This window comes from Saccoglossus kowalevskii, chromosome 13 (assembly GCF_978046115.1).
Source record: "Saccoglossus kowalevskii chromosome 13, keSacKowa6.1, whole genome shotgun sequence".
Taxonomy (NCBI): domain Eukaryota; kingdom Metazoa; phylum Hemichordata; class Enteropneusta; family Harrimaniidae; genus Saccoglossus; species Saccoglossus kowalevskii.
The window spans coordinates 651,030-675,338 of NC_140653.1; the positions used below are offsets into that span (position 1 = coordinate 651,030).

Sequence of the window (24,309 nt, forward strand, 5' to 3'; positions counted from 1 at the left end):
AATGGTTGTATCAGACCTCTAGGTACATAATTTTGACAACAATCATACATCACTAGACATTTTGTAATTTTTGTAGAAATTAATATTTATTTTCTCAAAAATACCACAGGGCTAGTAACTTGAAATTTTTACCAGTCCGACTGAATAATTACCCTCGCTGTGGACTGAAAATAAAAATAGAAAAACTTTTGTAACTGTTTATCACTTTTTATAGAGGAAGGGTTATATTTTTGGTGTGCTGGCTAAAAAACATCACAGTGGATTTAGTCTAAATACGCGTTGCTTTATGAGTAAGCAATGACAGTCGTGATACACAAATTATATTCCACATGCAATTAACTTTATAATAGTATACAAATTATCAGCTTGTCACAAAATTTAACTTATTTTCACCATTATCAAATAGTTTTGGAAGTACATACATGTGTAATTTCTTTTTTTTTACCTCAGGTCAAGCTGGTTATTAACCAATCAGAATACTGGGTGGTGCCAGCAAAACTTATTCAGGCATTTCAGAATAGCCTGCTTCCTCGATGAGATTTATCAATATTGCAGTAAATTGAACTATAATTTTGGATTAAAATGTTCTGAATATAACTCCTAAATTAAAATACTTATGGCACATTTCTCGAACTCTAATCTGCACTAGATATGTTTGGCAACCAAAAGATTGACCACCTCATTGCCACATGATAGTCTTGTTTATTTTAGATGTTATTTTTCTTCTGTAATTTTCAGTTCCCATGTTATTCAACTATTTTAATTCTGTTTTTCATATTCGCTCTATTAGTAGCACATGCACTTACATAAAATACATAAATGTTTTTATGGTCAAAGTAAGTAATATTTAAATGTGATTTGGGGTTTATAATTGTTTGGAGATCCACTTCTAATAGAGCAAATACAGTGTTTCTAAATAAAATTATTAGCCAAATAAGTCAAACGGTTTAATCTGATAAGCGTCCTCCTGCCCATTGGTTAACTCTCAGAAAAATGTCAGTATCTTGTGGATCAGTGGATGCAAGATGCCAGTGACACTGATAAGCCGTAAATACATGTGTGATTATATATGCAAATAGGTAATTCACACATTACAATTTTAACATAACACTCAAGAGTCAAGCCAAGATTCATGTTTGTCAACAATACATATATTGACTAATAACATTTTATTCATTCATTTTCCAAATAATTCTATACATTATGAACTAATTATTAGAAATTTACTTTTTACATTAATCAATGTAATAAATGGCAATCCTCATTATTGGCCATGAACAATTCTTACACTATTTCTAAAGTTTCAATTTTGAAGAAGTCACTGCAAGTTTTTCTTTCTTTTTTTTCTTTGCTTTGATCACTTTTATTTCTGAACTGACTTCATCTTGGAGCTTGGTGAAGAATGATTTGGAAGAAGAGTAAGCATTCTTGTCAATGTTACCATCATCCTAGATAAAATAAAATACAATACAGTAAACACCCAACTGCCAAGATATCAATCTACCAAACTTCATGCAACATACTGTTAACCGCTATAACTTTACAAGTCAGTGAAAGTTTTTGTCTTCATTAATGCCATCAAATATTAAATCACAAAAATTAAGTGGTATACAGTATTTCACTTGTATTCTTGATTGCTAGAATTTGATTTAATATTTCACTTTCCTAAAAAAATTCTCAAAATAAATATGTGATGTTAAAATTTATTAAAATCATCCCAAACACAAAATAGAACATATAACAAATGATAATAACTTACTTTAATAATGGTAGTTTTGCCGTCAGCTTTGCTTTGTTTTTCTAACTTCTGTAATGCTGCCTTCTTGCTGTATTTATTACCGATTCCAGGATTTTTCTTATCAACCATTTTGTTACGCTGTTTTCTCTCCTCTTGGCGTATATGCTGTGCCGCCTTCTTTTGTCTTCTTTCTCTTTTTTTGTCAGTGCATGTCTTCTCTGTATCACCTTTGATTTCTCCCACCTTAGTCTTTTCCTAGAAAGAACATGAAGGAAATGATATCCTGTATAATTATGCATGAATGGTATATTGAGTAATGTTAAGAGAGTAACACTTGTTACTGTAACACCTACCAGTACTATGTCTACATACTGACATATTCCTGTCTACCTACTGACATATTCCTATGTCTATCTACTGACATATTCCTATGTCTATCTACTGACAGATTTCTGTCTACCTACTGACATATTCCTGTCTACCTACTGACATATTCCTGTCTACCTACTGACATATTCCTGTCTATCTACTCACAGATTCATATGTCTACCTACTGACATATTCCTGTCTACCTACTGACATATTCCTGTCTACCTACTGACATATTCCTATGTCTACCTACTCACAGATTCATATGTCTACCTACTGACATATTCCTGTCTACCTACTGACAGATTCCTATGTCTACCTACTGACATATTCCTATGTCAACCTACTGACATATTCCTATGTCAACCTACTGACATATTCCTATGTCTACCTACTGACATATTCCTATGTCTATCTACTGACAGATTTCTGTCTACCTACTGACATATTCCTGTCTACCTACTGACATATTCCTGTCTACCTACTGACATATTCCTGTCAACCTACTGACATATTCCTATGTCTATCTACTGACAGATTTCTGTCTACCTACTGACATATTCCTGTCTACCTACTGACATATTCTTATGTCTATCTACTGACATATTCCTGTCTACCTACTGACATATTCCTATGTCAACCTACTGACATATTCCTATGTCAACCTACTGACATATTCCTATGTCTATCTACTGACAGATTTCTGTCTACCTACTGACATATTCCTATGTCAACCTACCGACATATTCCTATGTCTACCTACTGACATATTCCTATGTCTACCTACTGACATATTCCTATGTCTATCTACTGACATATTCCTGTCTACCTACTGACATATTCCTATGTCTACCTACTGACAGATTCCTGTCTACCTACTGACATATTCCTATGTCAACCTACTGACATATTCCTGTCTACCTACTGACATATTCCTATGTCTATCTACTGACATATTCCTATGTCTATCTACTGACAGATTTCTGTCTACCTACTGACATATTCCTGTCTACCTACTGACATATTCCTGTCTACCTACTGACATATTCCTGTCAACCTACTGACATATTCCTATGTCTATCTACTGACAGATTTCTGTCTACCTACTGACATATTCCTGTCTACCTACTGACATATTCTTATGTCTATCTACTGACATATTCCTGTCTACCTACTGACATATTCCTATGTCAACCTACTGACATATTCCTATGTCAACCTACTGACATATTCCTATGTCTATCTACTGACAGATTTCTGTCTACCTACTGACATATTCCTGTCTACCTACCGACATATTCCTATGTCAACCTACCGACATATTCCTATGTCTACCTACTGACATATTCCTATGTCTACCTACTGACATATTCCTATGTCTATCTACTGACATATTCCTGTCTACCTACTGACATATTCCTATGTCTACCTACTGACAGATTCCTGTCTACCTACTGACATATTCCTATGTCAACCTACTGACATATTCCTGTCTACCTACCGACATATTCCTATGTCAACCTACCGACATATTCCTATGTCTACCTACTGACATATTCCTATGTCTACCTACTGACATATTCCTATGTCTATCTACTGACATATTCCTGTCTACCTACTGACATATTCCTATGTCTACCTACTGACAGATTCCTGTCTACCTACTGACATATTCCTATGTCAACCTACTGACATATTCCTATGTCTATCTACTGACAGATTCCTATGTCTATCTACTGACAGATTCCTATGTCTACCTACTAACATATTCCTATGTCTATCTACTGACAGATTCCTATGTCTACCTACTAACATATTCCTATGTCTACCTACTGACATATTCCTGTCTACCTACTGACATATTCCTGTCTACCTACTGACAGATTCCTATGTCAACCTACTGACATATTCCTATGTCTACCTACTGACATATTCCTGTCTACCTACTGACAGATTCCTATGTCAACCTACTGACATATTCCTATGTCTATCTACTGACAGATTTCTGTCTACCTACTGACATATTCCTATGTCTACCTACTGACAGATTCCTATGTCTACCTACTAACATATTCCTATGTCTATCTACTGACAGATTCCTATGTCTACCTACTAACATATTCCTATGTCTACCTACTGACATATTCCTGTCTACCTACTGACATATTCCTATGTCAACCTACTGACATATTCCTCTCTACCTACTAACATATTCCTATGTCTACCTACTGACAGATTTCTGTCTATTTACTAACATTCCTGTCTACCTACTGACATATTCCTATGTCTACCTACTGACATATTCCTCTCTACCTACTAACATATTCCTATGTCTACCTACTGACAGATTTCTGTCTATTTACTAACATTCCTGTCTACCTACTGACATATTCCTATGGATACCTACTGACATATTCCTCTCTACCTACTAACATATTCCTATGTCTACCTGCTGACATATTCCTGTCTACCTACTGACATATTCCTATGTCAACCTACTGACATATTCCTATGTCAACCTACTGACATATTCCTATGTCTATCTACTGACAGATTTCTGTCTACCTACTGACATATTCCTGTCAACCTACTGACATATTCCTATGTCAACCTACTGACATATTCCTATGTCTATCTACTGACAGATTTCTGTCCACCTACTGACATATTCCTATGTCAACCTACTGACATATTCCTATGTCTATCTACTGACAGATTCCTATGTCTACCTACTAACAGATTCCTATGTCTACCTACGAACATATTCCTATGTCTACCTACTGACATATTCCTATGTCAACCTACTGACAGATTCCTATGTCTACATCCATCTGGGGCATTTAACCCTATTTAGTCAATTTAAAAGCTAAGCTGCTTGATAGAGTAGTCTAAGAATACTTAGAGTGCCACCAAAACAGCACATAACAAAATAAGAACTGACTTAAAGGAGTACTAAAACACAGACCTTTTAGCAATGTTAGGGAGAGTCTATGTCAATGCGCGCAAAAAAAATAATTGCTGTTGTTACTCAATCGAGCAGCCTGTCAGCTGATATACCTCCATTGTTTCAGATGCATAATAAGAAAGAAATATCAAATAAATTTTGAAGATAACAAGATTACCAGTATCAACACTAAATGAATTAATCTGATAAAGGAGGGAATCAAATCAATCTGAGAATGATACAATATCAGAACACTTAGGTTGTTAGTTTTTAAAAAAGATGTCAGAAAATTACCAAAAGTGAAAAATATTGACTAAAATTAGAGAAGAGAAAGTATCGTCGCAAAACAACCAAATCTGACAGGTGTCTATATTTAAGCAGTTGACAAAAATATAAGTAAAAAATAAAATTATTTACCAAAAATGCCCAAAAAAAATATAGAATTGAAGATATCAACATGATATGAATGAATCTTACAGAGGTTTATCTAAGGTACATATAAACCAAGTATCAAGACTTGCCATTTTCAAGAAGGACACAAAAACGTCAAAAGTGGAGCTAAAAACTGACGTTAATGAAGACTGATTGTATAATACAATATCAAAGCAAATTCAGAAAGTGCAGATTGCAGAATAAAAGGAAGTAGCACAGAGTCTCATCAGAATAATCAAGTTGATTGTCATGTCGGAAATGGCACACCGAAATGAATAGTTATGAATATACCGGTAGTCGTAAATGTTCAACAATTGCGTCGGGCTTCAAATTTATCTGCTTCAAGATGGACTCTTTAGTAGTGAAGTGTGTCCACTGATTCACATTGAATAAACATTGAATACAATGGCATTTTGGGCATTTATTCCAAGAATCAAAAGCAGTTGAAATCGAAGTTTCCAAGAAGAAATCAAAAATAACATTTTTGACAAAAATTATAAATATATTCATTAAAAAGTTATTGTCAATGAAATAGTCCTTTTTTTATTAAGTCCAGGCATATTAAGTCCAGATATGGCTCTGTGGAATTCACTGGCAGACAGCCATTTTTGATTTGCTGGTGACAAAAATTCACATGCGTTTGTCTGATATGACGTGAAGTTTCAACTTGATCAGCCCAGGCATGTCAAACATATGGTAAAACATATCAGTAACTGCATTTTTTAAAACAATATGGCCAGCAATTGGCCAGTTTGAATCAATTCCGAAAAAATAAAATGACATTGTGTTCAACAATTTACATTTACTAAGTTTGAACATAACAGTCCATGCACATCTGAAATACAACTGAGGCATGCTTGATACATAGATCTGGAACTCTCTAATGTATGTGTAAGTTTTAACTGGATCGACCTGTGTGGGATTTAACTGTTTTTGGACTTGATTTGAAGATGAACAATCTAATCGTGTCTTGCATTATCCCAAGGTACCTATGTACCAAATTTTATCAAAATGTGATAAGAAGTTTTTAAGACTTAATTTGCTCTTAAACAAAGTTTACAGTACCTGTATTTCTTCAGGTGCCAGTAGATCAGCTTCACTGACAGTAATTGGTGCCACTTCCTCCATGGATATAGACGGTATATTGGATACAATCTTGATCTCAGGGATGGCCTAATGATACAATAAGAAACTATTTAACTTTTCTTTATGAAGAATGTATAGAGTCTATGACGAGACCCACCACAACACCTGCACACTTAAGATAAGCAGCACATAGCCAGAGGCCAAGTTCAACATTAGCTTTAATCTAAATTAGTCTTGAATAAGACATTATTAAAATGTGATAATACCAAATGCAAAATTGATGATGTTTTAATTATTTAAGTGCTTAAATTCATATTTTTATCAATATCCTATTTATACTTACTGGTTTTGGTGTATATTGGAAGTTTGACAAAGCATCTAACTTAAGAAATAGACAATTCATCATTTTGTTGATGTCAGCATGCTCTTTATTCTCTTCCTCTGCTGTTTGCTATGAAGTAACAGTACCGTAAAAACTCAATTAATTTGCGATAGTAAAAATAAATATTTTTTCAAGTGCGCAAATTAATTATTTTAAAAGCAAAAATTAGTGGTTTTTGGTGAACAAATTAAAAGAGTACTTTTAGATCGATTCAAAAAGGAGATGTTTTCATAAATTTATTAGTGATTTGTTTTGTTTTCCAATGAACACGATTACAGGACGTTTGTTTTAGCGCCTCTGAGACTCGTGGCTAGCGACATTCATGGTGTATAGTCGGGCAGAGAACACGCACTGCGTCAAGGACCACGCACCACATTACACTTGAAATGGAACAGTGAAATGGCAAAGGTCACACAAACAAACATTGAACATGTGGCTACAAAGTAGCTATCTGGCTGCACTGCCTTTTTTTTATTTTCTAGGCAGTACTGTCAGACACAAAATAAATATTTCACACACACACATACATTATTTTGTACGGTATATCCCTTTTTGTCAAGCACTTTCATCTATAATGAAAATGTGACATGAGGTCAATCGCCCGACCAATCAAAAACGCCAATTTATGCACCATAGGGAGGTTCACTTTAACTGAAAGGCTGTGATGACGGAGATCGTCTGCGATTGCGGCTACACCAAGTACTGATAACATAAAAACTCAAACAAAATGTATATTTTTAATGTCTTCATGCAATATATTCTGAGTTATCCACTTTATTCTGGCCCGCAAATTAATAGGATACAATTTTAAACATGTTTTTGAATGCCGCGAATTAAAAGGATACATTTAAAAATTAGCATTCGAAAATAAAATGGGTGCGCAAATTAATAGAGACCGCGAATTAATTGAGTTATTACTTACGGTAGACACATATTATTATAGAAAATATTATTGCATGTAGTAGTAACGATCAGAATAGTGCTGACTACTGACAAAACTTGATTACATATGTAAGTATTACACTAACCTGATTCTGTTTCAGGTACTCTTGCTCATAAATTTCACCCAAACTTTGTTTACTTTTTTCTTGATCTAGAGTTATCCTCTTCCGATATTCAAAAGCTTCCTCTTTTGGTTTTACTTTCCTCTCAACATCATCCCATGCCTCATCTTTTATCCTCTGTTTTATCAGCTGTTCCAGAGTTAGAGTTGTCTCCTCTGTGATGATGGGGGCTGCACATTTAGACATTCACAACATGATGATTAGAACTTAAACTAGATGCATCTGTAATATTCGCTATGGCTTCAATTAAATGGTGTATAAGTGTACATACAAACTGTAACTATCGCTTAAATGCCAATGTGGTCCCACTAGACAAATTGAGAAAATGTATATTCTCAACAAAAGTAAGTAAATTAATATGTACCAGGTCGGGTTGTGTGGTCAAACTCAAGATGTTCCTCCAACAGACTGTTATCTGGACGCTTTGTAGAACTTATTTCACCAGTTAGTTGCCATGGTTTATCACCAATGTTGGCGTTTTCAAGTTTGTTAATATTCTCTTTGAGCTGGGGAAAAAATTAGATGAAAAAATAGATTGTCTCATTTATTTCCCCTCATAGAAATCTTGTAATATACAAAGTTCTATTAATTCTTTTAAGATTAGCATTTTCCCATTATGGCCACATGATTGAACTGCCGAGATAAAGTAGTTTATCTCATGTTACAAAATACAAATACAAGTTGGACAATATTATGATGCAAATAACTGCCAGTATTGAATATAGGGAATATTTAAAATTAATTCAAAATTCAAGGAGCCTGGAAAATAATTTAGGTCTGCTATTTGAGCTACACAATGTGATCCACAGTACTGATTCAGAAGTTTATAATATTCACAGAAAATTGTTATTAAAACAAAAAGAAAGAATTTAATTGTTTACAGTCAGATTGCACAGTTTATCAGAAATTGACTAATTAATGCCAATTAGGTAATTAATAAGCATTGTTTTTTTAAACTAATCACTGCTATGGATTACCTGCGGAGAATACAGGTTCATATAAATCATATCAGGACACTTGGGAAAAATACAGGTACATATAAATCATACCGGGACACTTGGGGAGAATACAGGTACATAAAGATCATGCCAAAGACACTTGGGGAGAATACAGGTATATATAGATGATACCAAGACACCTGGGAAGAATACAGGTACATATAGATCATACAAATAAACCTAGGAAGAATACAGGTACATATAGATCATGCCAAGACACTTGGGGAGAATACAGGTATATATAGATCATGCCAAAGACACTTGGGGAGAATACAGGTATATATAGATGATACCAAGACACCTGGGAAGAATACAGGTACATATAGATCATACAAATAAACCTAGGAAGAATACAGGTACATATAGATCATGCCAAGACACTTGGGGAGAATACAGGTATATATAGATCATGCCAAAGACACTTGGGGAGAATACAGGTATATATAGATGATACCAAGACACCTGGGAAGAATACAGGTACATATAGATCATACAAATAAACCTAGGAAGAATAAGGTACATATAGATTATACCAAGACACTTGGGGAGAATACAGGTACATATAGATCATACCAAGACACTTGGAAGAATACAGGTATATATAGATCATACCAAGACACTTGGGGAGAATACAGGTACATATAAATCATACCAAGACACTTGGGGAGAATACAGGTACATATAGATCATGCCAAAGACACTTGGGGAAAATACAGATATATAGATGATACCAAGACACCTGGGAAGAATAAAGGTACATATAGATCATACAAATAAACCTAGGAAGAATACAGGTACATATAGATTATACCAAGACACTTGAGGAGAATACAGGTATATATAGATCATACCAAGACACTTGGGAAGAATACAGGTATATATAGATCATACCAAGACACATGGGAAGAATACAGGTATATATAGATGATACCAAGACACCTGGGAAGAATAAAGGTACATATAGATCATACAAATAAACCTAAGAAGAATACAGGTACATATAGATTATACCAAGACACTTGGGGAGAATACAGGGATATATAGATCATACCAAGACACTTGGGAAGAATACAGGTATATATAGATGATACCAAGACACCTGGGAAGAATAAAGGTACATATAGATCATACAAATAAACCTGGGAAGAATACAGGTATATATAGATCATGCCAAAGACACTTGGGGAGAATACAGGTATATATAGATGATACCAAGACACCTGGGAAGAATACAGGTACATATAGATCATACAAATAAACCTAGGAAGAATACAGGTACATATAGATTATACCAAGACACTTGGGGAGAATACAGATACATATAGATCATGCCAAAGACACTTGGGGAGAATACAGGTATATATAGATGATACCAAGACACCTGGGAAGAATAAAGGTACATATAGATCATACAAATAAACCTAGGAAGAATACAGGTACATATAGATTATACCAAGACACTTGGGGAGAATACAGGTACATATAGATCATACCAAGACACTTGCGGAGAATACAGGTACATATAGATCATACCAAGACACTTGGGGAGAATACAGGTATATATAGATCATACCAAGACACTTGGGAAGAATACAGGTATATATAGATCATACCAAGACACTTGGGAAGAATACAGGTATATATAGATTATACCAAGACACTTGGAAGAATACAGGGATATATAGATCATACCAAGACACTTGGGAAGAATACAGGTATATATAGATCATACCAAGACACTTGGGAAGAATACAGGTATATATAGATCATACCAAGACACTTGGGAAGAATACAGGTATATATAGATTATACCAAGACACTTGGAAGAATACAGGTATATATAGGTCATACCAAGACACTTGGGAAGAATACAGGTACATATAGATTATACCAAGACACTTGGGGAGAATACAGGTATATATAGATCATACCAAGACACTTGGGAAGAATACAGGTATATATAGATCATACCAAGACACTTGGGAAGAATACAGGTATATATAGATCATACCAAGACACTTGGGAAGAATACAGGTATATATAGATCATACCAAGACACTTGGGAAGAATACAGGTATATATAGATCATACCAAGACACTTGGAAGAATACAGGTACATATAGATCATACCAAGACACTTAGGGAGAATACAGGTATATATAGATCATACCAAGACACTTGGGGAGAATACAGGTATATATAGATGATACCAAGAAACCTGGGAAGAATACAGGTACATATAGATCATACAAATAAACCTAGGAAGAATAAGGTACATATAGATTATACCAAGACACTTGGGGAGAATACAGGTACATATAGATCATACCAAGACACTTGGAAGAATACAGGTATATATAGATCATACCAAGACACTTGGGGAGAATACAGGTATATATAGATGATACCAAGACACCTGGGAAGAATACAGGTACATATAGATCATACAAATAAACCTAGGAAGAATACAGGTACATATAGATTATACCAAGACACTTGAGGAGAATACAGGGATATATAGATCATACCAAGACACTTGGGAAGAATACAGGTATATATAGATGATACCAAGACACCTGGGAAGAATAAAGGTACATATAGATCATACAAATAAACCTGGGAAGAATACAGGTATATATAGATCATGCCAAAGACACTTGGGGAGAATACAGGTATATATAGATGATACCAAGACACCTGGGAAGAATACAGGTACATATAGATCATACAAATAAACCTAGGAAGAATACAGGTACATATAGATTATACCAAGACACTTGGGGAGAATACAGATACATATAGATCATGCCAAAGACACTTGGGGAGAATACAGGTATATATAGATGATACCAAGACACCTGGGAAGAATACAGGTACATATAGATCATACAAATAAACCTAGGAAGAATAAGGTACATATAGATTATACCAAGACACTTGGGGAGAATACAGGTACATATAGATCATACCAAGACACTTGGAAGAATACAGGTATATATAGATCATACCAAGACACTTGGGGAGAATACAGGTACATATAAATCATACCAAGACACTTGGGGAGAATACAGGTACATATAGATCATGCCAAAGACACTTGGGGAAAATACAGATATATAGATGATACCAAGACACCTGGGAAGAATAAAGGTACATATAGATCATACAAATAAACCTAGGAAGAATACAGGTACATATAGATTATACCAAGACACTTGGGGAGAATACAGGTATATATAGATCATACCAAGACACTTGGGAAGAATACAGGTATATATAGATCATACCAAGACACATGGGAAGAATACAGGTATATATAGATGATACCAAGACACCTGGGAAGAATAAAGGTACATATAGATCATACAAATAAACCTAGGAAGAATACAGGTACATATAGATTATACCAAGACACTTGGGGAGAATACAGGGATATATAGATCATACCAAGACACTTGGGAAGAATACAGGTATATATAGATGATACCAAGACACCTGGGAAGAATAAAGGTACATATAGATCATACAAATAAACCTGGGAAGAATACAGGTATATATAGATCATGCCAAAGACACTTGGGGAGAATACAGGTATATATAGATGATACCAAGACACCTGGGAAGAATACAGGTACATATAGATCATACAAATAAACCTAGGAAGAATACAGGTACATATAGATTATACCAAGACACTTGGGGAGAATACAGATACATATAGATCATGCCAAAGACACTTGGGGAGAATACAGGTATATATAGATGATACCAAGACACCTGGGAAGAATAAAGGTACATATAGATCATACAAATAAACCTAGGAAGAATACAGGTACATATAGATTATACCAAGACACTTGGGGAGAATACAGGTACATATAGATCATACCAAGACACTTGGGGAGAATACAGGTACATATAGATCATACCAAGACACTTGGGGAGAATACAGGTATATATAGATCATACCAAGACACTTGGGAAGAATACAGGTATATATAGATCATACCAAGACACTTGGGAAGAATACAGGTATATATAGATTATACCAAGACACTTGGAAGAATACAGGTATATATAGATCATACCAAGACACTTGGGAAGAATACAGGTATATATAGATCATACCAAGATACTTGGGGAGAATACAGGTATATATAGATCATACCAAGACACTTGGGAAGAATACAGGTATATATAGATCATACCAAGACACTTGGGAAGAATAGAGGTATATATAGATCATACAAAGACACTTGGGAAGAATACAGGTATATATAGATTATACCAAGACACTTGGAAGAATACAGGTATATATAGGTCATACCAAGACACTTGGGAAGAATACAGGTACATATAGATTATACCAAGACACTTGGGGAGAATACAGGTATATATAGATCATACCAAGACACTTGGGAAGAATACAGGTATATATAGATCATACCAAGACACTTGGGAAGAATACAGGTATATATAGATCATACCAAGACACTTGGGAAGAATACAGGTATATATAGATCATACCAAGACACTTGGAAGAATACAGGTATATATAGATCATACCAAGACACTTGGGAAGAATACAGGTATATATAGATCATACCAAGATACTTGGGAAGAATACAGGTGCATATAGATCATACTAAAACACCTGGAAAGAATACAAGTACATATAGATTATACCAAGACACTTGAGGAGAATACAGGTATATATAGATCATACCAAGATACTTGGGGAGAATACAGGTATATATAGATCATACCAAGACACCTGGGAAGAATACAGGTATATATAGATCATACCAAGACACTTGGGAAGAATACAGGTATATATAGATCATACCAAGACACTTGGAAGAATACAGGTATATATATATCATACCAAGACACTTGGGGAGAATACAGGTATATATAGATCATACCAAGACACTTGGGAAGAATACAGGTATATATAGATCATACCAAGACACTTGGGAAGAATACAGGTATATATAGATCATACCAAGACACTTGGAAGAATACAGGTACATATAGATCATACCAAGACACTTAGGGAGAATACAGGTATATATAGATCATACCAAGACACTTGGGGAGAATACAGGTATATATAGATCATACCAAGACACTTGGGAAGAATACAGGTATATATAGATTATACCAAGACACTTGGGAAGAATACAGGTATATATAGATCATACCAAGACACTTGGGAAGAATACAGGTATATATAGATTATACCAAGACACTTGGAAGAATACAGGTATATATAGATCATACCAAGACACTTGGGGAGAATACAGGTATATATAGATCATACCAAGACACTTGGGAAGAATACAAGTACATTGTATATATAGATCATACCAAGACACTTGGGAAGAATACAGGTACATATAGATCATACCAAGACACTTGGGAAGAATACAGGTATATATAGATCATACCAAGACACTTGGAAGAATACAGGTACATATAGATCATACCAAGACACTTAGGGAGAATACAGGTATATATAGATCATACCAAGACACTTGGGGAGAATACAGGTATATATAGATCATACCAAGACACTTGGGAAGAATACAGGTACATTGTATATATAGATCATACCAAGACACTTGGGAAGAATACAGGTACATATAGATCATACCAAGACACTTGGGAAGAATACAGGTATATATAGATCATACCAAGACACTTGGGGAGAATACAGGTTACAGGTATATATAGATCATACCAAGACACTTAATTGGGAAGAATACAGGTACATATAGATCATACCATGACACCTGGGAAGAATACAGGTACATATAGATTATACCAAGACAATTGAGGAGAATACAGGTATATATAGATCATCCTAAGACACCTGGGAAGAATACAGGTATATATAGATCATACCAAGACACTTGGGGAGAATACAGGTATATATAGATCATACCAAGACACTTGGGAAGAATACAGGTACATTGTATATATAGATCATACCAAGACACTTGGGAAGAATACAGGTACATATAGATCATACCACGACACCTGGGAAGAATACAGGTACATATAGATTATACCATGACAATTGAGGAGAATACAGGTATATATAGATCATCCTAAGACACCTGGGAAGAATACAGGTATATATAGATCATACTAAGACACCTGGGAAGAATACAGGTATATATAGATCATCCTAAGACACCTGGGAAGAATACAGGTATATATAGATCATACTAAGACACCTGGGAAGAATACAGGTATATATAGATCATCCTAAGACACCTGGGAAGAATACAGGGATATATAGATCATATTAAGACACCTGGGAAGAATACAGGTACATATAGATTATGCCAAAGACACCTGGGAAGAATACAGGTATATATAGATTATGCCAAAGACACCTGGGAAGAATACAGGGATATATAGATCATATTAAGACACCTGGGAAGAATACAGGTACATATAGATCATACTAAGACACCTGGGAAGAATACAGGTATATATAGATTATGCCAAAGACATCCCAGATTGTTTGTCAAGACAAATATGTACCTTCAATACAAAACTGAACCTGATATGGTAAATGCATAAAATTGTGTATTATTGATGACTGAATTTATTTTAACCTGCTCAAACACAACTAAATATAAATATAATTTAACATACTGTGCTGTCTGTCTAATTCATTTACTCAATCATAAATTATAGTAAACCTAAACAGTAATTGTAGCATTTACAAAAACTTGAACAATGCATAATGATAATGCTCTCTATGGTGCCATGTAAGTCAGTTACCTCACGGCCCTGTCATGTAGTCCCAAACAGGAAATTACTTCTGTGGCAAAATGCACCATGTGTCAGCACTAGCAAAATTTGCACTTACAAAATAGAAAAAAGTCAGAAGAGACAACAGTGACATTCAATGTCCAGAACTGTCGCCTGGCACAAAAACATTTAAAAGGTTACCTTAACTTGTCTTTTCTCATAAGTTGACCTTGGTTTAAATTCATGTCCTCCACGAATATCTCTGATGTCTTCTCCATCACTACCTTCTGGTTGATTTTTTTCTTCAATTTCATTACCACTATCACTATCTTTAACATCACTGAAACTAACAAGTCATATATGACACAGTCCACATCATCAGTGTCAGCTGGTACACATGATTGGGTGGATATCACTTGAACACTATATAGGTGTCAGCTGGTACACATGATTGGATGGATATCAGTCTAGGTACACACGATTGGGTGGATATCAGTCTAGGTACACACGATTGGGTGGATATCAGTCTAGGTACACACGATTGGGTGGATATCAGTCTAGGTACACATGATTGGGTGGATATCAGTCTAGGTACACATGATTGGGTGGATATCAGTCTAAGTACACATGATTGGGTGGATATCAGTCTAAGTACACATGATTGGGTGGATATCAGTCTAAGTACACATGATTGGGTGGATATCAGTCTAAGTACACATGATTGGGTGGATATCAGTCTAAGTACACATGATTGGGTGGATATCAGTCTAAGTACACATGATTGGGTGGATATCAGTCTAAGTACACATGATTGGGTGGATATCAGTCTAGGTATACATGATTGGGTGGATATCAGTCTAGGTATACATGATTGGGTGGATATCAGTCTAGGTATACATGATTGGGTGGATATCAGTCTAGGTATACATGATTGGGTGGATATCAGTGTTTTTCCATCAGTTGATACATGTTTCAGCACATTCCATTTTTAAAAATCAGATGGAATGCGAGAGTTGAAGTAACAGGAACAGCCTTTATCAGTTTTTATGATCAAATGTCCTAAATATTTGAAATTGTATGGTGTGGTGCCAATTAGTGATGGTTTGGCTTTAATTTCCTCATCCATGTTAAAAGTCATGGTTTTCTTTTTATTGATTGAGATATTTAATTTGAACACAAAATAACCAACTTAACAAGCCAACTGGAAATCTATTTAGTCAATAGTCGTCTCTTAATGAAACCACTACAAGTTTTCATCTGAACAAATGATATGATAGATTTAAGAATATACGTATTTTACAACATGCATAAATCTGAATCTACATGGCACACATCAACAATGGTTCAACAGATACACCTACATACAATGACTGAACAAACAGATTGACGGATGGACAGATGGTCACACATCAAACTCACTCTTCTTCATCAACTTCATGCATATTCTCTTGTATCGCAACATCAAATTTCACTTTTTTCTTCTTTTCAGATGTGCTTTTTACATCACCTGGCTCATCAAAGAAATCCTGATACTTCAAATCTCTAGAATGTTTTTCACCCTAGCAACAACAAAAAAGAATTAGAAAATTGAAAAAATCACAACTTAAGAGCAAGTTTCTGCGTATAAGTATTTTCATACTCAACATTCTGAACTAAACAAGTATAATTGTAATATTCTGTCCAGTTAACCTTGTAAGAGATAACACAGAGCAAGATGAAACTAGTCTTGCTATTCAAAGTGAAAAACTCAGCACATATTAATTAATATTAATTAGTGATAAAAATGAAGGATTCTTTCAACCACACTTGGAATAGTTGTATTTTTACCTCATCAGCATCATCCTCTTCATCTGTGGATGGAATATCATCAAACATATCAATCTCGTCATCATCCTCACTTTCATCATCATGTTGTTCTTCTTTCTTTCGTTTCCTTTCTTCCTTTGCATCCTCCATGACTAAAAAATTCTCCATATCGGCCAAATTAAAAAAATAATCATCAACAACAGATGGCTCTGTTCTTTTAATGTTACTCCCTTGAGGTTTGTGTTTTGTCTTTACTTTAGGTTCAGTAATTTCAAAGTCTGAGTCATCAAAATCAGAGTCCGACTCCTCTGAACTTTCCATCTTAAAATGTTTCTCATTTAGTTCAGGAAATAAATCTTGACTGCCATCATATTCAGCCTTAACAACATCACTATGTTCTTCACCTTCTGAATCTCTAAGTTCATCTTCTTCTGAATCACTTGTCGTTAGCAACGTGAGATTATCTTTAGCTGCAAACACTTTAGCAACATTTGCGACCATATCCAAAATTACTGGTTCATTCTGTAGTTCAATTTCCTGCCAAATTTGCTCATCATCAAAGTTCTCAATAATAAGCCTTGACAGTGAGTTTGGTTCTAGATCTTTAGTATTGTCATACAAAGTCTTTGTCAATTTAGTAAAAGACTTCACCAACTCAGCATTTGCACTGAAAGATATCATCAAATACATATCAGTTTACAGTAATATCTACTAATGTATGAGACCCTATATTCCCTTGTTATAGTGTAACATTAACATAGGTAAACAGATTTTCTTGACTACTGTAAAAACTGTATTAAAAGCCGCGGCTTCTATAAAATGGTACAATGCAACAGAGGGGATGCGGCTTCTATTAGAGCATCTACACATATGAGAAATGATGAATTTTTGGTTCTCAATTATTCAAATAGAATGAATGCGACTTCTATTAGGGATGCGGCTTCTAAAACAGATTTTACGGTACATGCTGTAGGCCATACAAATATCTACAGGTTATTCATGGCCGGGGATAATGTGTAGTTCTGTGAAAGAAAACCGTGGATATCAAAGTCGCTGTTTTGATAAAACTCTTTACCCTTGAGGTAACAACAAAAGAAAAACAAGGTAAAAGTTCCATTTGGACATGCAAGAAGTTCACATTGAGGTACGTGAGTTAAATAAATCACAACATCATTGCCTAAAAACATTCAACAAATTGTGCATGAAACTGACAAATGTGTGTTATGTACAATATGCAAACGTGAACTGTCATAATTGCCAATTAAAGAAGAAGCTGTCAAATTACCACATATGTAAAGTGTGTAGAGCTCACTGTCTTGGTAAACATTTCAAAGAATCTATGCTTCATCTGCCAGCAGTAAATTTAACAAGCAGCCTGTCGGCTGAGATAGCTCCGCTGTTAGCAATGCACATGGCAATTAAAGAACAGAAGATATCATTAGAAAATGAACAAATCTGAGAGAGGTCCACATGTAGTACCTATATGTATAATATATCAAAGCAATCGGACTTGCGGTTTTCAACAAGAAGTCGAAAATATCACTTTTTACCAAAAATTACAAAAATATTCATCAAAATTAGAGAATTAAAGATATCATTATGAAATGAACAAATCTGAGAGAGGTCCACATGTAGTACCTATATATGTAATATCAAAGCAATTGGACTTGCGGTTTTCAACAAGAAGTCGAAAATATCACTTTTTATCAAAAATTACAAAAATATTCATCAAAATTAGAGAATTAAAGATATCATTATGAAATGAACAAATCTGAGAGAGGTCCACATGTAGTACCTATATATGTAATATCAAAGCAATTGGACTTGCGGTTTTCAACAAGAAGTCGAAAATATCACTTTTTACCAAAAATTACAAAAATATTCACCGAAATTAGAGAATTAAAGATATCATTACAAAATGAACAAATCTGAGAGAGGGTCACATGTAGTACCTATATATGTAATATCAAAGCAATTGGACTTGCGGTTTTCAACAAGAAGTCAAAAATATAACTTTTTACCAAAAATTACAAAAATATTCACCAAAATTAGAGAATTAAAGATATCATTACAAAATGAACAAATCTGAGAGAGGGTCACATGTAGTACCTATATATGTAATATCAAAGCAATTGGATTTGCGGTTTTCAACAAGAAGTCGAAAATATCACTTTTTACCAAAAATTACAAAAATATTCACCAAAATTAGAGAATTGAAGATATCATTACAAAATGAACAAATCTGAGAGAGGTCGACATGTAGTACTTATATATGTAATATCAAAGCAATTGGACTTGCGGTTTTCAACAAGAAGTCGAAAATATCACTTTTTACCAAAAATGACAAAAATATTCACCAAAATTAGAGAATTAAAGATATCATTACAAAATGAATAAATCTGAGAGAGGTCCACATGTAGTACCTATATATGTAATATCAAAGCAATTGCACTTGTGGTTTTCAACAAGAAGTCGAAAATATCACTTTTTACTAAAAATGACAAAAATATTCACCAAAATTAGAGAATTGAAGATATCATCATGAAATGAACAAATCTGAGAGAGGTCCACATGTAGTACCTATATATGTAATATCAAAGCAATTGCACTTGCGGTTTTCAACAAGAAGTCGAAAATATCACTTTTTACTAAAAATGACAAAAATATTCACCAAAATTAGAGAATTGAAGATATCAACATGAAATGAACAAATCTAAGAGAGGTCTACCCAAGGTACATATACACCAAGTATCAAAGCATTCAGGCTTGTAGTTTTCAAGAAGAAGTCGAAAAAGTAAAACATTGACACGGACGACGGAGACGGACGACGACGACGGACAATCACTCATATGATAAGCTCCGCTCGACAAAGTCGACAGCGGAGCTAATAAAAAACTTGAACTGAAATAGTAACAATTACATTATGATGTACAGTGTATATGGGGAAATGATTGCCATTTCTTGTTTTCTGTTCTTAGTTATCACATTTACTATTTACTAAAAATCCAGACAACCCATAGAATAAGTTGAAATTATTGATGACAATGATATCCAATTTAGAATTTGTAAGTTTTTATTAAAAACCAAAGGTAGCTGATGACCAGGTGGGAGGTGAATTTATGCTAAAACTGTACTGTACATTTTTCAATACTAAGTCTTATGTGCTTGGATAAAACAGACAAGTGATCATTCAAACTACTGTGTTACCAGCAACCGTTAAATTCACATCAGTGAACATGTTGGAAAAAGATTTTTTTGATTGAAAAAAATAGTCAAAGACAACAATGGTAAAATTGGCCATCATGTAGGCCATTGTAGAAAAAAATATAATTCAAAATTTAACAAGTCATTGAAAATGACACAGTCCCCGTAAAATTTTTGAAAGTTCTCTTTGTGCTCGTCATATTAAAGCGGAGGGTTGTCGCGAGCGTGTCCTTGAAACTTGAGTTCCAAGTGGCATATACAACAGATTGTTTATTTACATGAAAACACATGTTTTGTGTAGTAGTAATATGGCCAAAAATAAAAACAGCCGTTATTCGGCCATCTTTGATCTGATTATGAAACACACTGTTATGTATGATGTATGTGCCAAATACAAATGAAAATGGTACATAAATTGTGGAAATATAGTAGTAAGGCCAAAAAGTCAGATGACTGTCAATCGACCATCCTTGACCAGAATTTGAAACAAATTGTCATGGACATGCATCCTAATATGTATAAAGTACATGTATGTGCCAAATTTGAATGAAAACTGACAAAGCACGTTCAAGATACAGCATAAAAAAACAACAAGATGCCTGCCAGTCGACCATCTTGGATCCAATTGCGAAATTAATCGTCATGGACATGTATCCTAACATGTATAATCTATGTACAAAGTTTGAATGACAACTGACAAAGCATGTCCAAAATACAAGATGGCTGCCAGTCGGGCATTTTGAATTGAATCACTAAACCACTGCATGTGCATATGTCCCACATAAGGTACTAGGCACATGCAAAGAATGAACGAAATCGGTCTGCGGGATTCTGAGATATGACTCCAGACGAACGCACAGACGGACTCCGAACGGGGATCAATAATTATAATCAGAATATTCTATTGTAGAAGTCTTTAAAATAACTATGGTATTTTAGTGAATGTATGCTTTGACATGATTTGAATGAATGTAACACTGCATGTTGAACATTCTACATGGAAACCCATTTCAGTTCAGTTTAATTAATTGAGGCATCTATAGATATTGTGAGACCGCCAAAAATAACGGTCATAATTATTCTTGAATTTGTTAAAACACATCTTTCCTTGTAAAGACATGACTTATATTTCTTTATGAGTTCCACAAAGCACCAGGGAGACAAAATAAAAACATCAACATCTCAAAACTTAGATCATGTCACCATTCAAAAATAGACCGCTTAAAAATGTTACAATCTTTCTTCATAAGAAACATCCTTAGACCAGATACAAGGCGTTGTTGCACCTTTCACACACAAAAAATGAACTTTTGGAACCAAAGTGACCATGCCTGCAATGCATATTGCTGGAGTGATGTGGCCATAATATTAGGCAAGAGTTCCTTTTGTAACCCCCCCCCCCTATCCCTAACACTCACTCCCTGTTACCCAATTCATTTGTATATGCCCCCTCTAGATAACTATAGGAGGGGCATGTACAATTAAATGGGGAGTGCTGGAGGGTAGGGGTAGGGGTAGGGGTAGGGTTAGGGATGGGGGGGGGGGTACAAAAGGAACTCTTAATATTGTAAAAGCAGGAGGTCACAATGCTACCAATTCAAATCCAACATCGTTAAAATATAGTATATTAGCGTGACAAGTGGAGTTTCGCAAGGGTCCGTACTTGGGCCATTGCTTTTCCTTATATACATTACTGATATTGACTACAACATTGTATCTACCTTGTCAAAATTTGCAGATGACACTAAAGTTTTCAATCAAATAAATAATGAACAAGCATTAGTACAAAAAGATTTAGATAGATTATACAAATGGTCAGAGGAATGGCAGATGCTATTTAACTCTGATAAGTGCAAAATAATTCATTTTGGCCAAAACAACCAATATTTTCAGTATCACCTTGGCAACGTTACACTTAGCTGTGTTCCTGATGAAAACGACTTTAGAGTGATTGCTTCAAAGGATATTAAAGTGTCTAAACAAGTTAAGCGGGCAAACTGTGTCCTGGGGGCCATTAAACAGACTATCACCAGCCGTAATGCTAAAGTTATTTTACCACTATATACATCATTAGTACATCAACATTTGGAATACTGCATTCATGCATGGTCTCCATACTTGCGGAAAGACATTGATCTTATGGAAAAATTACAAAGACGTGCAACAAAATTAATTTATGACCTGCGGAACTGTAGTTATGAACAAAGATTACAATCTGACAACTTTAGAAGAACGTCGTTCTCATGGGGATTTAATTAAAATATTCAAAATATTGAACAGTTTCGAAAAAATAGATTATAGAGCTTTCTTTACCCATTGGACAGTTCCATATAAGTTGCGTGGTCATTCATTCTGTCTTAGTAAGGGACACACTAGATTGGAATTAAGAAAGAACGTTTTTAGTCAAAGAGTGATATTCTTATGGAATGAATTACCAGAGGCTGCTGTTACTGCAAAAACTGTAAATGAATTCAAAAACAAGTTCGACACTTATACAATGTAGGAGGATAGCCCTCCAGCGATCATCATAGGTCATTGGCCGCCTGATCCTGCAGCTGCATATTAACTATGCTATTAAATCTGCAGCCATCCAGTATAATCCAGTATACTCGTATAGATCCTCTGGAGGAAAATAACAAACTTGTGTGTTCTGTTTCAGATTAACAAATGAATATCATGTAAACAAACAATGTATTATACACGCGCTGTGGACATCGCTACGAGTCACATATCGAACAGGGCGTGGCGCGGCGACCACCGCCATCTAAATATTTGTGGAAACCATGTTTTTACCTAGGACTGTGACTAGGTCAGTAACATTTTCATTTGGTGTACACATTACAGTCAATCATGTCAGATGAGTTGTCTGTTGCACTAGAAAGAACGACGGTTAATCCTGGCAGTTGGCAGGGTTATTAGGCTATACACCTATACTAGCTATACAATTATTGTATTGTAGGTTTCTAATATTTTATGGCGTGCATGTACTTGGGGTGCATTGTAAGTCAATATCATCAAACAACGCTCCAACCCGAAGCCATGCAGGGCTACATAGTTTAGTTATCACTGTTGAACAGGAAAGACCACTGTCTGAGTCAGTGACTGTGGCCAGATTTCTGTTCCTCGCGAGCGAGTCTAAAGAACTTTTCTTCCATAAGCATGCGATCATCCCACGATGGGCAAAATTATACCAATAGCAAAAAAAAGAACTACACCGTAATCAAGAGCTACAGAACTTACTACACCCACCGAAGCTACATTGTAAGAGTGACAACGTGCTCTCATATAAAAACGGAGGCCATATTATAATTGTTGTCAACATCGAACACAATATAACTCGACAGGGAACTACAATCGCGAGTCTACAATACCTCAAGAAATGTTCAGGAGCTGTAGTGAAAGTAGTAAAATCCGACAACAAACATTCCAAATCCATCCCAGATTGTTCCCACATGAGGGTCGCCATGTTGCACTCATTGAGAGTGAGCCCTCAGCGATGAACTAATCCAGTCATGATC

The 24,309-nt window shown here is 34.9% G+C and overlaps 1 protein-coding gene across 2 annotated transcripts; it reads right to left on the bottom strand.

Annotated features, from left to right (window-relative positions):
- Positions 1 to 1,129: 1,129 nt before the first annotated feature.
- On the bottom strand, positions 1,130 to 24,277 carry LOC100372634 (U3 small nucleolar ribonucleoprotein MPP10-like). Of its 2 annotated transcripts, none has more exons than XM_085506840.1 (10): positions 24,163 to 24,277; positions 17,609 to 18,254; positions 17,201 to 17,340; positions 15,983 to 16,121; positions 8,380 to 8,521; positions 7,980 to 8,185; positions 6,913 to 7,020; positions 6,549 to 6,656; positions 1,760 to 1,993; positions 1,130 to 1,448 (listed from the first exon to the last, which is right to left on the bottom strand). In XM_085506840.1, exons 1-10 carry the CDS (start codon positions 24,255 to 24,257, stop codon positions 1,296 to 1,298), a joined length of 1,971 nt encoding a protein of 656 aa, XP_085362966.1. In that variant the 5' UTR covers positions 24,258 to 24,277; the 3' UTR covers positions 1,130 to 1,295. The 2 variants fall into 2 exon arrangements, with proteins under 2 accessions (XP_085362966.1, XP_002738217.4); XM_002738171.4 differs by having other exon boundaries at positions 15,983 to 16,127.
- Positions 24,278 to 24,309: the final 32 nt, after the last annotated feature.

Excerpts from the sequence above, each read along its gene's own strand:
- LOC100372634 (XM_002738171.4), bottom strand. The coding sequence starts at position 24,257 with ATGGCGACCCTCATGTGGGAACAATCTGGGATGGATTTGGAATGTTTG. Across the intron at positions 7,021-7,979 it reads AGTACCTGAAACAGAATCAG|CAAACAGCAGAGGAAGAGAA; the intron begins GTTAGTGTAATA and ends GTTACTTCATAG. Across the intron at positions 1,449-1,759 it reads GCAAAACTACCATTATTAAA|GATGATGGTAACATTGACAA; the intron begins GTAAGTTATTAT and ends TATTTTATCTAG.